General features: G+C 43.3%; 1 protein-coding gene across 4 annotated transcripts in view; it reads left to right on the top strand.

Annotated features, from left to right (window-relative positions):
• The window catches only part of LOC116399804 (microtubule-associated protein 4-like), a 110738-nt gene that overhangs the window by 77771 nt on the left and 16089 nt on the right, over positions 1–16878 (top strand). For 2 of the 4 annotated variants that reach the window (XM_031877218.1, XM_031877219.1), the window contains exons 7-10: positions 11087–11427; positions 12863–13045; positions 14875–14968; positions 16063–16122. In XM_031877218.1, the coding sequence (XP_031733078.1) occupies positions 11087–11427; positions 12863–13045; positions 14875–14968; positions 16063–16122 (678 nt within the window). Of the gene's footprint in view, positions 1–16; positions 2021–11086; positions 11428–12862; positions 13046–14874; positions 14969–16062; positions 16123–16878 lie in introns of those variants that run through there. The other 2 variants (XM_031877222.1, XM_031877220.1) reach the window with 2 other exon arrangements.

Below are 16878 nucleotides of genomic sequence, written 5' to 3' on the forward strand. Positions count from 1 at the left end.
AGAGAGAGAGAGAGAGAGAGAGAGAGAGAGAGAGAGAGAGAGAGAGATGCATGTTAGCCCCAGAGCTGATCCGTGCAATGCTCAGGGAGAAGCCGAGACGACCAGACACACGCACATACTCATGCTCACTCTTTTTGCCTTGCTTGGAAACACACATACACAAATACACTCCACACACATTAGCACAGTTACACACAACTCCGAGGCATCACCTTGAAAAAAAAAAAAAAGAAAGGATGTATTGCTTCCTCTACTTTCCAAGCTCATAACACTGTGGATGCTGAGGACATTTCTGCCGACAGAAACAAGCAGGAGACAGCAGGAGAACTGAAGACAGAGAAAGAAGAACAGAGATTATCAAAGAAAGTCAAAGAAGGAGTAAATAAGAGAGGAAAGAAGAGACAATAACGAAAAGAGGGACACAACAAGACCTGACAACAGAGCGGGAGAATGTCCTTCCTGTCTGGCTCGCCCTGGCAGCAGCCTGGCATTATTAGTGGTAGCAGCGGGTACGGACAACCTTCCAGTGGGCATCAACAGCAGCACAAACCTCCCGCTGCCCTCACTGGTGCCAACATCCCTGCGGTCCTGGCCTCCTCTCCGCTGTCACCCTCAAGCCCGGCCTCTGACCGACGCAGTGACTGGCACCACCAAGGCCAGATGGCACCGGGGGGGCAGGTCGCCACCGCAACACAGGGGGTGACTGAAATAATTTTGACAGTAGACAAGGAAAAATCAGAGCAAGGCAGGACCGAGGGGACGTTGTCTGGGACGGTGGCCGAAGTGCCAGGAACACAGAGCTTCACGATGCCAGCGCCGAAGATAGAGGATGAGGGGTCCAGAGGAGGGAGGCCAAGGGAGGACGGACATAAAGTGGGAGGGGCGGGCGGGTCATTAGGGAGTGCAGGACAAAGCCCCAGCAGCCCCCTCTCTTCCCACTCTTCACCTTCCTCTACATTACCTTCCCTGTCTATCTCACCCGGGAGATCCTTCCCGAATTCTGTGCTAGACCGTAAACCCACATCAAACTCTAACTCTGGACAAAATGATCTGCAACAAAACTATTCAGGCAGCAAAGGTGGATTTTACATCCAGGGATCTCAAGTGTCTGCCCAAGGCCAGGGCATGCTTCCTCCTTCAATGCAGGCCTCAGGGCAAGTGGAGAGAAACACATTGGACCCTTGCTTCACCGGAAGCACCAGATCAAGCCCTGGGAATAAAGAGGATGAGGATAAATCTTCTACGTCCTCTACGTCTCGAGGCCTACTCGGAAGTCTGAAAGAACATTCAGTTGCAGATCTAATTAATAAAACGCTCAAGCCATCTTCAGGAAAGCAAAGTGTTGATATACGACCTGCTGGTACTGCTCCTTCTGCTGCTGACCGAACAGGCCTACCACCACCCTCAGCCAACCTTGATGTTGGGGTGGGTGGTGTTTTGGAGAGTAGGGTGGAAAGAAAAAACGTAAGCCATACTGAAAAGGGGAGGACAGGGTCATGTTCTTCACCTAGCAGAGGTGTAACAGGTGGGGTTGCAATTCATGGCCAGTCACAGGATCTAAGCTGTGTTGAGGACAGGAGGATGAGATCATGTACTGTCTTAAGCGGAGAGGCAAAAACTAGCCACAGCGGGGAACTGCCACAGCGGACCGCAGTGAGACGGGCAATGTCTGACTGTTCACACCTGTCTGTTCCCACGGTGGTGGCCGGAACGTACCCCACCGGTATGGGAGGATTGCCAGCGATGATACCCAACACCATGTTGGGAACAGCATGCTCGCCCAGGGCACCCTACCCACATGTGGCTGTCCGGCGCTCGCTCACAGTCACGGGCGGCACAGAGGCCGCAGCTGCAATGGCGACGATGATGTCATCACCGTTAATGACGTCAGCTGTATTGCCATCATCCCCACCTCCAAGGAGGCATCATGAGAGCTGCGAGACCAATTTTTTACTTCCTGTGCCACTTCCTGCCGGAATGTCCATGAACAGCACCCAAGATAGCAAACTGAACACAACGGGTAAGTTTCTCCTTGTGTGCATCTGTTGGGATAGATGTTGGGATAGATGTGAGAAGACATAGAGTAGATTTACCAGTTAAAAGTTCCCCTAACCTGGTTCCAGGCCATGCAACCTTGTTTACCGTGATACAGAGCATTCATCATGAGCAGAGGGTTTGCAGCTGAAATGGCTGTTAGACGCTACATGTGTGCTACTGAAAAAAAGGGAGTGTATTGACTTTTACGCAAGCTTGCTTCACAATCAACAATCTCCACCAGCATCAAGCACCAGTCACAGTTCTTGCGGTCTCTATCAATGGTATCTCTGTAGTCAAGGTAGCCCCAATGTGTAATTTTGAGGTGCACTTTGCCTCAGCACATCCATGGCATTACAGCAGTTTGGCTAAGTATAGGTTGTTGGCTGCACCTTCTTTTCCAATATAAGCTATGTCTGAAAAGTGGTGTCGTTTAGAATATCAATACAAGGCTGCCACAGCGCTGGTTGCCACTGTAGAAAGCACATACACTATGCACTCTGTGGCATGGTGCTGTTTGTGGCACTGACTATTCTTCACGAGCATCCTTTCAGTCCCAATAGAGGCCGTTAACACTGCTTCCCACCACCATTATCCTCCTGTGGATATACATTCTGTTTCTCTGTGTTCATGTCTGGTGGACATGCATTGATATTGATTCTCTCCTCACTTTTACTATCTTTAAATTTCACTTAAGGACAAAAACAGAGCCTTGCTGCCAAAATTTTTATAGGTCTATTAATTTATGGTTTTCTACTCACTATGTAGTCTCTCAGTCACAATATAGTAGCAAATCAACTGGTTGACATGCCGTGCTAATTAAAGAAAAGAGCCTAAATGACCGCGGTAAGCAGACATTTTGATTACTATGATATCTAATGATCTAAACAGCATCAGCATAGGAATGATTCTGTCCCGAGCTTTGTGATCCATATAAGGGGATGATCACTGATCACTATAAGCTGTTTACACTGTACATGGACTTTACTGCGGGAACAGCTGAATACAAGCTTTGATGTGATAGTTGCTCGCTTGAGTTTGGAATACTTTTTTTTTTTTTTAAATAACATTGTATACACACACGTGCAAAATATTGTGGGCTTCCCTTTTCACTAAATTAATATTTAGTTTGTGTTGGTTTTTAAATAATTGAGAAAACAACTGCAAGGAAAAGCACAAGAATCAGTGTTAAGGCCTCTTTAACACTGCTGCCATGCTAGCCATTGATCATTGGACTGAGTGAGCTTTGCTGCATCCTGTAGGAGACATTAGTGATTCTTTAGAAAAGTTCAGATCACACTTATCATGCATACTGTGTGCTTGGTTGATTCTGAGACAGTGTACGGAATTAGGACACATTTCGGAAAACAAAAAGAAGAAGAATATTTGGGGAAATTCAATTTTTCCACTTTGTTGTAACTCATGACACATGTAGGCCACAAATACACCCACAGGCACAAACAGAGCCTATAGACATGCATAAGTGGAGAGATGGCAGAGCGAGGTGGTTGTCACATAGTCGGCGAAAATGTCCACACTTTGTAGGCATTGGACTTGAACCAGCCACCCTCCGGTTCCCAAGTCTACAGCCTGAGCTTCTTTATTTCCATTATGTCAAAGGTTAAACCTGTTAATCGTCATCTCCTCCTCTGATAGGGGCTTTAATGAGCTAAATGGGAAAACGGGTTTCATTTCATGAATGTCACACATATTACCACGTCCTTGTGTCTCATTGAGTTCTTTGAATTGACCAATAGACCAATTCTAGGACAAACGTAGGGTATTTTCACAAATTGAGGTTGATAGTGATAGAAGTGACATTAAGAGGGGAAGTGTGCGAAGGCAGCTGGCAGAGGATTGTGGGAGAACCAGCTGCAGGGCTTAGAACTTAAAATGGTTTTAACAGTTTGGATTATTGATGTCTTTATAGCCGAGTTAATGAGAGAGGAATTGTAATGAAATGGATGTTTCTCTGCCTGTGTAATGACACATCCATCCATCCAGCCACGCGTTCTGTTTTTCAGACTGCAGCCGACAGAGAAAAGCTGGGGCATTGATTAGACATCGACTCTGACTGTACTCATTCAGATATAGAGCAGCTATTTCCAGCAGCGTGCGTGAGCGCACGTGCACGTGGGTACGTGTGTGGGTGTAGGTGAACAGCTTCCACTGACTTGAATCTTACAGATTTTTACAGTCACGCGCCCCCACAGACACGCTGACAGCAGGCAGCGTGTTCCGTTAGCACAAACAGATAGAAATAGATCACAGCTGCACAACAATACAGACAGAGAAGAACACAGCCGTGAGGGCTGTCTATATAGAAGTCTATGAGAAAATGACTACTTCTCTCTTGATTTATTACCTCAGTAAACATGAGTTTATGGTCTTAATCTCTAGTTTCAAGTCTTCTTCAATACAGCATGATGTTCATTTAGTAAATGATGGTCCATTTAGAGTATACTAGACTATGAAGCAGGGTATGCTTTAGGGGCCGCTACCTTGTAATATGGTCACTTGTGTTCCATGGTTGCAAAAATCTAAGATGGCGACAGCCGAAACGTCAAACTCAAGACTTCAAAACCGCAGTCCACAAACCAGTGGGTTACGTCACGAAGACTATGTCCACTTCTTATATACAGTCTAAGCTTCTTACATGCATACTGTTGCTTTTCAAAATAAACTTCCAATGTAGGTTTATATAGTTTTACGATTTGCTTGCACAACAAAACTACTTGATTAGGCTCAGGAACAGATGGCGGTTTGGGTTAAAATACCACACAGACGGCCAGACTCTGCTTTGGGTCAATAGGACCACGGTAGTGGGTCCCCTCCCTGGGCGATCTATTCCAACCTTTTATTTAAAAAGTTCTGCAACTGTCGCAGATTTGCATCGCTGCTGGCATGAATGGTTTTGATGCAAAGTATTTATTTATACTTCTGAATAGAATTGGAAGAGGGCTTTAACAAAAATGAAGCATAGTTTGTGTCTCTTGACCAGTGTGGTAATGTCACGGAGCATAACATCAGATTGTGTACTGTATGTCCTGTGGTTCATTACTCTGTCTATCAGTCTATTGATTGTCCTGTCTCTCACTGCGGTAGCTTGATAGCTATCGTGCTACCAAGCAGGAGCTATAGCGGTCAATACTCTGACTGGGTTCATGTGTGTGTGAGACAGAAAGGGAGAAAGTGTGTGTGTGTGTGTGTTGAGCAGGCCGCTTACAGTAACGTATCCTTGCTCCAGCTCCATGTCCGTGTATGTTAGTCATGCTCTGATTTATGTGGCCGTCAACTCTCTCTCTCTCTTTCTCTCTTTCTCTCTCTCTCTGTCACACACACACACACACACACTCGGACAGCTGGTCACCAGCAGCTGTGTATTGTAGCGTGGTATTGGATGGACCCTCTGTGTTCACAGCCAGCGGTTTCATGTTGCATGACTCATACTGCTGGTGTTGCAGAGTGGAGTGATACAGCGATGTAAACTACTGTAGTGTGAGCAGTGGAGCCAGAGGCTTGTTTCAACAGTACAGTAATGGACTTTGGTAGAATAGTGACGCACTACTGTATGTATAAGCATAGCATCTTTAAGCAATAGCTCACTACAGGCCTTGCTATATTATGATTATGTGATGACGCCCCCTAGCTGTGATGGAATCACAACATATCACTGCCTGAAGTGAGTCATTGCTTTTATATAATGACCATCAATTAGGCCAATATGAAATTGAGTGACACATTCATTATTAAATGATAAAATATACAATAAAGTAGACCCTCCTGGGCTGCCTGCACAAACCGAGGTGGTTGCTGTGGACAGGCTGTTGCTATGGAGATTAGACTAGCAGCTAGCATATTTCTTTATTTAATCACAGGCTAGCGTTAAGTTGATTTCATTATGTGGCCCTTTATGTTTTATTATTTGTGTGTTGCCATTTATTGGGCAGCCACCGATACAGTGTCCAGAGTCAGTAGTAAGACTGCTATGAAGGCTTGTTTGAGAGGAGAACTTTGGAGGAGAAACTGCAGTGAAAGAGCTGATCCCAGATCAGCCTGACCTCACAATCAGACAGCAGACTAGCAGGAAAGGGAAGCAGTACATGCGAAGTTTCTCTAGTAGCTGTACACCAGACAGGTTTGGCTAGCTGGATGACGTCATGCTAATAACGTATTTAGCTTTTTAAAACAACGGGGACAGATCCAGCATGCACAGTTAGGGAGTGAGGGATGAGGAGGTAAGGAAACATGAGAACACCAGGACATACATGGAGAACTCTGTCAAGCCACATATTAGGCAAAGTGAACATCTTTTCTTGTACATAGTTGTCCTCAGTCTCATCTGCTTAACTTGGTCATGGAGGCATCAACATTTAATTGAGATGGTAAATTAACAGTGAAAACTCATCATAGCTTAATATAACATCAGTATTCCTAATTACACTTCATGTTTACTTCTCCTGATCTTTACCTCCTATAACAAGGTCCATAGGGGCATCTCAATACATAAACATGTTATATTATATTATATATATATATATATATGTGTGTGTGTTTTATATTATACTGAATATTATTATATATTATATATATTATATTATACTGAATTCCCTGTGAGGGTGACTAGAATAAGATGTCCTGACGTGTTTGTCAAAGTGTTATTTACTGCTTTTTTTCATGTTGGAATAAATGTTAAATATTTAACTGCAAAGTAGTAATGCGTGTTTGATACCTTTTATTTGTTTGCATTAAATCATTCTGGGATGTTTGCTGAAATTGATTGGATGTGGCACAGCCCATCTAGAACATGTTCCACCAGCCACCACTGCCTGAAAGTTAAAGCAGGAAGTCGTTCTTTAAACTGTGATGGATGTTCACAGGACAGTTGGTAATCATTTTATTCTCCATCATGTGTAAATAAATGAGTCTAACCTGGAGGGGTCACATCCTGTCTCCTCCTACCGCTTGTGTTTCTTACCCCATCAGACTTCTTTTTCACTGCATTACGTAAAGCTCTGAAATTGTAGAGTGCAGCGTTATTTCAATGTGACAGTAACGTTCATGAACCACAGCTACGAGACCATAGCTGTGGTTACACAAACAATATTTCTTCTACCCGATTGAAATCGTTCTGATTAGAAAATTCCAACTTTACTATTTATAATGAGGTGCCCATAAGATGCCCTAAAACATTTAATCCGAATAAATTCTTTTGACTTGTGCAAAGTGGTTCCGCCCACTGTGAAGCTTTTTATCCGCCGGATATATAACAGAAGAAGAAGAAGGAGCCATTTTTTCCAACTTTACGAGAAAATTCAATAATTCAGTGCTTGGAGTATAGAAGAAGTGGTTAATATTGAAGTCATTGACTACGGTTGGTCCACTTGGCACACAAGAGCAGAAAGAATCTATTGATTTTATCCACAGAGAAACGATTGGACTGAGTATTTACATGGTAATCAGACAATAAGATTTTCCTATTGCACAGATTATCAACCAATCCAATTGAACACCAATCCAACCTGATTAAAGAACAGTCGCTTCCCATTGAGGTGGTTACTTTTTTATTCTGATTATTAGTGGAATATGAGGGTTATGTAAACGGGCCTAACGACATGTGGTTGAAAGCTCCCAACAAAACCTCATTGGTGGACTTTAACTTGAGATTGTTTTATTTTATTATATCTATATATATTCTGATATCTCTGCTCCTGCTGCATTGATTTGGATCTTTGTTTGAACCATTAATCATGAGTCCGACGAAACAGCAATGCTTCTTCAGTGGTTCTCTTTAAAGCCTGGATTTCATTGTCTAGTAGAATTGCCACCCAGAAGAGATTAAAGACAGAAGGCCTTGGTATTCTTTGGAATAAGGCACACAGAAGAACTACAGTTGCAATGAGCATTAAACACCATCGAGTCTTTTTAGTTCCGTCCTGAAAATGAAATGGATAATATTGTGGCATATTTCCTCTGTCAGGCGCCAGGACCAAAACAGTGGAGGACATTACAATTCATGAGAACAAGTAGGTGTCACTGGGGGCCTTTGTGAAGCAGCTGCAGCAAGTGACGAGTCGACATCAGCGTGATTCATTCCAGCCTGATAAAGCACCACAAAACAATGGCGTCTGACCAACAGTGAGAACAGGATGAGGAACCAAACTCCACACTGAGACTGACTCACAACACACTTTAGCTTTTTCTGCTTTTTCCGTTGCCTGCATGGCCACACCTGATGATCTGATTTGAACTCTGGTTTGTTCGCAACCACAGTTTAAAACCAACGTAACGAAGCGCCTCTTGTCTGACGGCAGCCGTCATCCTAGAGAGACATGCTCCATGTCGCCGCCTTAATTGCTGGAGAGAAAAACACGCCGGCAGCAAAATTGGCATCGTTAGAGTGGAGATAGAGCAGTTGTCACGCAGCAAACGTCAGCTCAGAGGGGAAATTAGTGGACATTGGGGCACAGCGTAGGCCTGTCCAGTGTCACTGTTATGTAAGAGGTGTCTTGGTGGCAACAAAGAGCCCCTTGTCTCTTTCTGTCCCATCCCTCTGCGCCGCCGGCCATCTGTGCTGAACCCCATCAACCTCCCGAACTCCATCTGTCCCCGTGTTTATCCTTGTCGTCTTTCTTTCGTTTTTTTCCCTCTCGCTCCGTGCTCATCACATCATGAATCAGCTGTTAGCAGCATCGAAGCTACTGACCTTGTGCTTCCTATGAGGAGGATAGATGACCCTGTGTGGTGTTTTCATGATCCTGGTACGCAGATGAAGACTGAAACCAAGGACACACACTTCAAATTCAGATTTTTCAAAATTAATAAATAACACACTTTTTAAGAAAAATTAGAACTCTCATCTGCACACTCAGGTTAAATAGAACTTGAACTAAATCTAAGAGAACATAACTTTAATGGAAACCTACTCTACACATCATGGGAGTACAGAAAACATCATGCAGCAATATAGGAATTGTAGAACTCACCATCTTGGACCCATAAAATCTAAAAGTCAGGATGTCACATTTGATCTATCTTCTTTCCACCAACATTATGGGGACTAAATCACAGGAGTACCCCTTTAAGAAGTACAAGAGTAAACTTACTTAAAGTATCTAACCTAAAAACCAGCCCAACTCTTTTCCAATAAAGGTAGCTAGCAGCACTAGCTCCAAAAGTTGCTAATCCTAGCGAAAAAGTTGCCAAGTCGACAACACAGACAGCCCGACCCTTCAAGCCTTCCTCCAAACCCACGCCTCCAAAATGATCTCATTTCTGTGATCAACATACATGGCTGCTGTTGGTACTCACAGCTGTTAACATAGCAGGTTGTGGAAAACTCGATTGACGAGCGAGCATTCAGGCCGGATGAATGATTGGTTTATTGGTTATTACAGTCCACGTATACCAGATATGTTTTTCCTTTTTTTTGGTCAGAGCCTTTTTTTTGTTGATTGCAGTCGGGATGTAATGAGACTTTCAACAAATATTGCAAAAAAGGTTTCTAAAATAAATGACCCACCTAGCTTTAAATGTCAGAAGGCATTTCTCACCACTGTCCTATTCCCAACCTCGCCACCCCTGAAAAAAATAATGGTTTTTTTTCTCCAATCGTTGCCTACTTGCTACATCCTGTCTCCCGTATAGCAGCTCGACTTCCCACCTCCTCACTCCCCTCTTTCTGTCGCTGTCTCTCGCGAGCATCATGAGTGGATGGGGATAGTTGTTGAAGTACACAATAGTTCTGGAGGCTGGCTCCACAGGTGATAAATCAAGTATAAGTAGTGGGTGTCCACACATGATTCAAAACTAAAGCAGAGGTGGAAGAAGTAACGTGACTCTGATTTTTTACTGTAGTAAAAGTAGTATGCCTAACAACACAAAGAATAATTGAAAGAACACTCTTATCAGGAGTTGGTAGGCAGGGTTAGGAAAGGTGCGCCATATCTCTGTGCCACAGCGAGAAAAGTGACGACAGAAAAAGTCACAAGAAGAACAGAAGAGACAGACTCAGCTGTGCAAGTCTCCTCCATTTGTATCACTTTTTGATTATTGTGAAAAACATCACGGTGTCCTCTGACGCAACCAGGGGGGGATGGTGGGGATGTCCGGCACTACTGATTGGCTAGGACAAAATAATAACGTCTTCCAAACAGAAAACGTGGACATAATCACCTGTGATAATTGGCACAAAGATATCTTTGTTTTGCAGACAGCTCACCAAGTAGGAGAGAGAAAGGAGAAAGAGGAGCCATGAAATTTAGAAAAATGGTGAGAAATGACTTGAGTGAGGCCAGGATATAAACTTACATAACAGTCTGTGCACCTCCTCTGTCAGGGTTGGATGTGACCTCTCACTTGCATAATGCACAGCAATGGAATAACTGGGCTTGTCCTGTCTATCAACCAGACCCACAATAATCTGCTGGTGCGACCTACATAAAATCACCCACGTGGACGTTCAAAGCTATAAATAGCCAAAGTGCAGTTACAATTAGCATTGTTTATTTGATGTGGTTGTGTCCTACACATTAGAGAAATGTCCTCAGAAGACGCTGTCTCATTAGTCAGGTGCCTGACTGTAGTTTGTGCGGTAACCAAACATTCTGTTGGTTGTCACTTTACATGCTTAGTGCTGATTACGTATAAACATTATTATTTAATAGCATGCTATTATATATAAGGAATTCAAACCGTCAACAGACCGGATTTGTTCCAATCCCTGAAGGGGCTTTTGTTTACCTCTTGTGGCCACGCAAATTATTAATTTGTCTCTCAGAAGGAAAGGCAGAATGTCATAATGCCAAAAGTGACCTTGACCTCCAGTTCTGCCGACGCGGAAGTATCTTAAAACTTGCATTCTCTTTGCTGGCCAGCAGGGGGCGACTCAGAGCGTATGAACTAGAATTGTGTTCATATATTTGCGGTCAAAATTGTTGATATATGTTGACAACTTTGAAGACATTTATTAGAATTATGTTGAATAATTTTTTTCTACACATTTTTGGTAAAATGAGCTTTGATGCTGACGTTGCCATTTTTTCTCTCACAGTGAAATCGGACAAGCAGGAGAAGACGGACATCATGTCCGGCAAGGCGGACAAGTTCGACAACTTTGACAAGAAAGAGAAGGACGAGCAGCAGAAGAAGGGCACCAGCCCGGACAAGAACCAGAAGTCTGAGAAGATCCTCAAAGACGAGGTGGAGAAGATGAACGCGGAGAAAAGCAACAAGGCCAACGAGAAGGCCGAGAAGGTGGACAAGCCGGAGAAGACCAACAAAGACGACAAGAAGGAGGAGGAGAAGAAGGAGGAGAAGGGGGGGAAAGGGACGGCCAAGTCTCTGGCAGGAGACGGCGGCAAGACCCTGCCGAGCCCCGACGGCAAGAGCAAGGTGGGTCACACTCGCACGCAGAGCACTGCTGTCCACACACGGTAACAGAAACAGCCCCATCACCCAGAGGTCACAGCATTCACCTCCGCCACAGCCGGTGTGTCCAACGACAGCCTGGTCAAGTGTCCTTGAGTAAGACACACAGACCCTCCCTGCCTGTTCACACACATAGAGGCGTCAGTGCACTGCTTCTGCTGCCTCTCATGGTCTCCTGTGTGCGTGTGTGTGCATGTGTGTGTCTTAAATTCACTCCTGAATTTTAAAAAGGCAAAATGTCCTTCTTTCAGTCGAATCACCACAATCAGAGGATTTGTTAAATAATTGTCCTTTCTTGTCAAGTTCTATTTTGCAAACACCAGAAGCAAACCATCTTGAAGAAATGGAATGCCAGAGAGTTCAAAATGGAGGAAGCTGTCACTGCCTATTAGCTGTGTTGCACCATCCACTTTCTTTAGTCAGGGCTGCAACAAACCTTTATTTTCATGATGGAATTATTGAAATGGAAATGCCAGACAACAGTTTAAAATGTCCATCGTAGTTTTATAAAGCTCGAGACGATGTCATCAAATGGCCCGTTTAGTTCGACCAACTAAGAATAACAGCGAATCCCAATAAATGACCAGCTGAATTGATGAAATAATGGATTCATTGATTATCAAAGTGGTTTCAGGTTATTCTCTCTTGATTGACACATCGATGGATTCATTGACTGAATCAGAGTATAAACTGCACCACCAAAGAGGCAAGCTTGTTTGCTTGTCCCGCTAACAAGCTTGCTAGCTGACAACTGGCTATGTGGGAGAGCTGTTTTCCCTTCTTCAATAACTCTGAATTGAATAAAATGATGTGCAACCCTCAGAACAAATGTTTGGATTGAGTTATAGTGCAGTACAGAGAAAATATACAGAAGCTTTGAGAGCTGTTGTGACTGGCTAGCGCTAGCATGTTCCCAGGCGGCTAGCGTGTAAGCAGTTAGCTCGCCCACTACAGTATTTCACTAGCTAGTCACAGCTAGATGTCACCTCGTCACCAAGCCCTCAGCACCGTTTGGTGAAGTTGCTCTGCCACTTTCTGTGCCATGAGTATGTGTTTGCAGGTGCTAAATATTGTTCATCATTTTATCTGAGACCTGATTTCCATATCATATGCTAATTTTGGACGGCCGCTCATTTCATCAGATTTGAGGCTTATAATTTTATAATTTACTACTCATGAGCTCTGAAAAGTGGCTTTACATTGCTAACTTTATGTCAGATTTTATTTTGTGATTGTCATATGGTTGCTAGCTTTGCTGCCATATCACGCTGTCATGGTAATCAGTGATTTCATCTCCGCTTTTTTCTTTCTCAATCTCTATCTGTCCTCCTTTTTCTTTCTTTCCCTCCCTCTGTTCTTTTTACCATGTTGTGGCTTCTTTTAATTCCATTATCACCAGCCTGAAGTGGGTTCAACTAAGCCAAACCCTACCAAATCCCGCCCATCCACCCTCTCCACCAATGGCGAGGCCAACTTGGCCAAACGCCCCTCCCCCACCACAGCCAATAAAAAAAGCCCTGTACCCAAGGCGACCACACCCACCGCCGCCAAGCGGCCACCGACGGCAACTGGCTCCGCCAAGGTGAGTAAAAACCACACGGGTCGATATGTTTCATGTTCCCTTTTAGTGAAAGTGCGGGTTTCTCGGTCTGTGTTCTCATCTGTCTTTGTGTTCTCGTGAAACATCACCACAATCCAAAGTCTCACTTAGCTCAGTCCAAATGCCCTGAAGTGTTAATCGAGGATACTTTGGGCGATGACTTTTGTGTTGTAAAATCCCAGCATGCATCTCTGGTTTCAAATTAACCAGAGGCAATGCCGGAGGTTACGAGTGTGTTTACCCTCATTTCGTCAACTGCGCTGTCACCAAATGTTTCGGTATGTTACTTTCAAATATGTTGGCGTTTTATTCAAATAAGATGCAGTCTAGACAAACAATCTATTCAGCTTGTACTCAGTTATAGTTGTTGTCTTAATTGTGTTCTTCTGTATGACAAGGTAGAATATCAAAATGTTTTATAAGCTATCTGTGATCCTCATAACCCCCATGTTACACAATTATTGTATACATGTGATCATGTTGATGGGCTAGAATTCTCATGTAATGCAGCCATCATATTAGTATAGCGCAGTACATAAATCAGCTGCTGGACCTGTTCCTCTAAAACTAAAGAAATCATGACTCAATAGTCGGAATACACAAGGCACAAGACTATTGTTAATTAGTGATCTGTCAGATAATCTGACCATCAGACCTCGGCGTCTGTACAGATGTTATTTCCAGAATCCTCACATCCTGTGTGCTAAAAGTTGTGTAGCACTTGATACCTCAATAATAAAATCAGGCATATTGGAGGCTAGACCTGCAGTCTACGAGAACCATCATGAATGTAAGCTGGATGTATTCAGCCACTCTGTCTGATAAAAGTGGACCTTATTCTGTAAAAAAAACAAGACTTCACAGTGATAAATCAGAAAAAAAAAATCAAAATCTCTCCAAATGGCCGTTTTCTATAACATGTAATGTTTTTAATCCAATATCGAAACCAATCAGCTCTTAGATCAGGAGAGAACCAGGGGTTTCCACAAAGGTAGGGTAAAGCGTCCCCCTGTTGAACCATTTTAAACTCTAGGACAGGAGGGCTTTAGTTCCTTTTGATTTAGACTTTTGATCTACATGTTTATTCTTAACATTAATCTCTTGCCTACTGTGGCTTTAGAAGCTCTTATGTGACCTGTGTGACCTCTGATATGAGTGACCATGCCACTGTCCCAGATGTCTTTACTGCAGTGACTGTATTAGGGTTGGAGGATTGTTTCTATTTTCATATCGTCCAATGGTGGTTACTCAAGCTCTTCAACAGGCTTCCCGATGGCCAGGGAGCGCTGGAGCCTTGAAATGGTCCAACCTTTAAGCTTTCCTATATATATATATATATATATATATATATATACACACACACATATACATATATATATATAATGTTTCAAATATTTCTTTCAAAAGTATGTTTGTGCTTCACACACAGCAAAATGTTCCGTTTAACATTATTACACAATCATATCTTTGATATCCGTTACTGTGAAAGATCCAAAACTAGGGCTGGAGGCTACCAAATAGTTCATTCATAATGTTGACTTTCAGATTATCTTTATTATTATTATTATTATTATTATTATTATTAATAATAATAATAATAAGAATAAGAAGAAGAAGAAGAAGAAGAAGAACTTATAGATCCTTCTTTCTCCTCTTCGCCTTCCTGTTCTCTGCTTCTGCCATGGTTGCAAGATTGACCTCTCATTACAGCGGAAAATAGGATAACATGGCCTTCGTGCACACAGTACTCACACAGACACATGGACGGACTCTCGCTCACTAACTGTTGTGTCGTCCGTTGTGATTTCCAGACTCCTGAAAATGAGAAACGCCCACCTGTGCCAAAGGTCGCGTCCACGCCCCGCAAGAACGGCTCCTCTGCGACGCCTGCAAGTAAAACTGCTGGTACGTGCAGAGCTTCATCATCTCTATTACAGCCAGTGTCTGACTGTGTGATATGAACGCTGTTGTCACAGACAGTATCTGCCCTCTGCTTTGGCTAGTTCATCGGGTTGAAAGTGCAAAGTGACCTCTCCAACGGGCCCTGAACTCTCTACGGCAGTTGTAAAAATGACTCACAGTGTGAACTGGCACCGCTCCAGGCAAAGGGGATAACTGAAATGCTAGCGTATGTTACGCTTTATGGGATTCTAGTGCTGGCTTTTGAAGACACCAGACTGGTATTTTTATCTGCACATCACAAGCAGTTTCTCACCTCTCCGAGAGAGGAAGCTGTGACTCAGTCAGAGCTATGCTAGTCAAACAGGCCCCCCTGCCTTTTATGCACTTCAGCTCAGCACCCTCAGGGAATGTGATTCGTTCACCCGCTTTCATTTGTGCTGCATGAGTGAACTCTGTTACCTGCGTGGCCGTTGCCCCGGTGGCAGCAGTTTAGTCAGGTTCCATAATGCGCCTGCCACGTAACGGCCACGTTACCTACAGCACAACCTCATTAACATGATGGACAAGCTGTCGCTCCTTTATCGCTCAGACTGCAAGCAACACAATCTTCAAGTCAGTACAGTTGATCAGTTGACAACTACTATGTGAGCCAAAGGATTTAGTTGGGCAGGAAACCTTGACAAGGCAAGACTTTGGATTGTCAGCCATCGACACCTGCAGCGTGCATTTAAATAATCTATTAATGAAACTAAGAATACATTCATACATTTGTTACAAATGTATAGCATTCATTTGGAATTGTGTGTTCGACCACCACAGAATAGTAGACTCTGTTTTGGTCCTTAGAAAAACATCTGGCTCTTTCGCTGCGTAATGTTCGTTTCTTCACCAGTTAATCTCGAGCTTTGTCTGTCTGCTGATAAGTGAGTAAACTGTAAGGGTGATACACCTGGTAAGTACATTTTTAGTCAACCCAGGTTGCAGTGTAGCTACGTGAGAACTACTTTAGATCCTGATATAGTAGATTGTGGAGTGTGTAGGTATTTGGTAAAGAGTGCCAGTGTCATGTGTCACTGCGCTGTGTTTCCTGCTTACAGCAAACAAGAATGACAAGACTGACAACAAGACGGGAGAGAACAAGAAACCCAAGACTACAGGTAAGAAAACCAGAAGAAAGAGAGTTCAGGAATACAATTTCTAAATGTCACAAGAATAAAATAAAGATTGTAGATAGAAATGTGTTCATGGTAGAGTCAAAGCTGCTTCAAGCAGCTCAAAGCTGGGCAGACAGAACCTGTGACTGTTCACACATACGGATCCAGACCATCTTCCCCTTAAAAACACACTCTGTACAGTGTGTTGCTGAGTGCGTAACATACTTAACTTACTAGCTTATTTAACTTATTTTACGAAGTGAAATGGTTACGTACATAACCTATGTTGCATAACAAACGTAGTTTATTGATCTTTTCCTAAACCTAACCATGTAATTAGTGACCTTTTCACAGCGTGCTCCTGTCGCTGGGTCTCTCCAACAGACACATATACTGTACGTTTAGGTACGAGGACGAGTTGTTCGGATCGATTGACTGGTCCCAATGTAAAAGAGATGAAAAGAAGAAAAAAGCGTTATCTGTAGGAAAGTAAGAAAACGTCACAGAGATTCAGACGATGTGGTCTGTCTGTTCTGCAGCCAAGTGTAGTTTTATGTTGCAGCAGTCTTTAGACTACCGCTTTATCCACAATGTGTGAAGTAAAACAGGCTCCCGACAGTTGATAACAGATCAACAGCAGCCGTCCTCAAACAGCACATCAGATGACAGGCGAGCTGGCAAAAACTTAATTTGCTCAATCAGTGTCTGCCCAGCTTTATGATAAAAATAGAAATACACTTTTTGTACAAGAGATATGGC

Source organism: Anarrhichthys ocellatus, unplaced genomic scaffold, assembly GCF_004355925.1.
Source record: "Anarrhichthys ocellatus isolate YVR2014 unplaced genomic scaffold, GSC_Weel_1.0 scaffold129, whole genome shotgun sequence".
Taxonomy (NCBI): Eukaryota; Metazoa; Chordata; class Actinopteri; order Perciformes; family Anarhichadidae; genus Anarrhichthys; species Anarrhichthys ocellatus.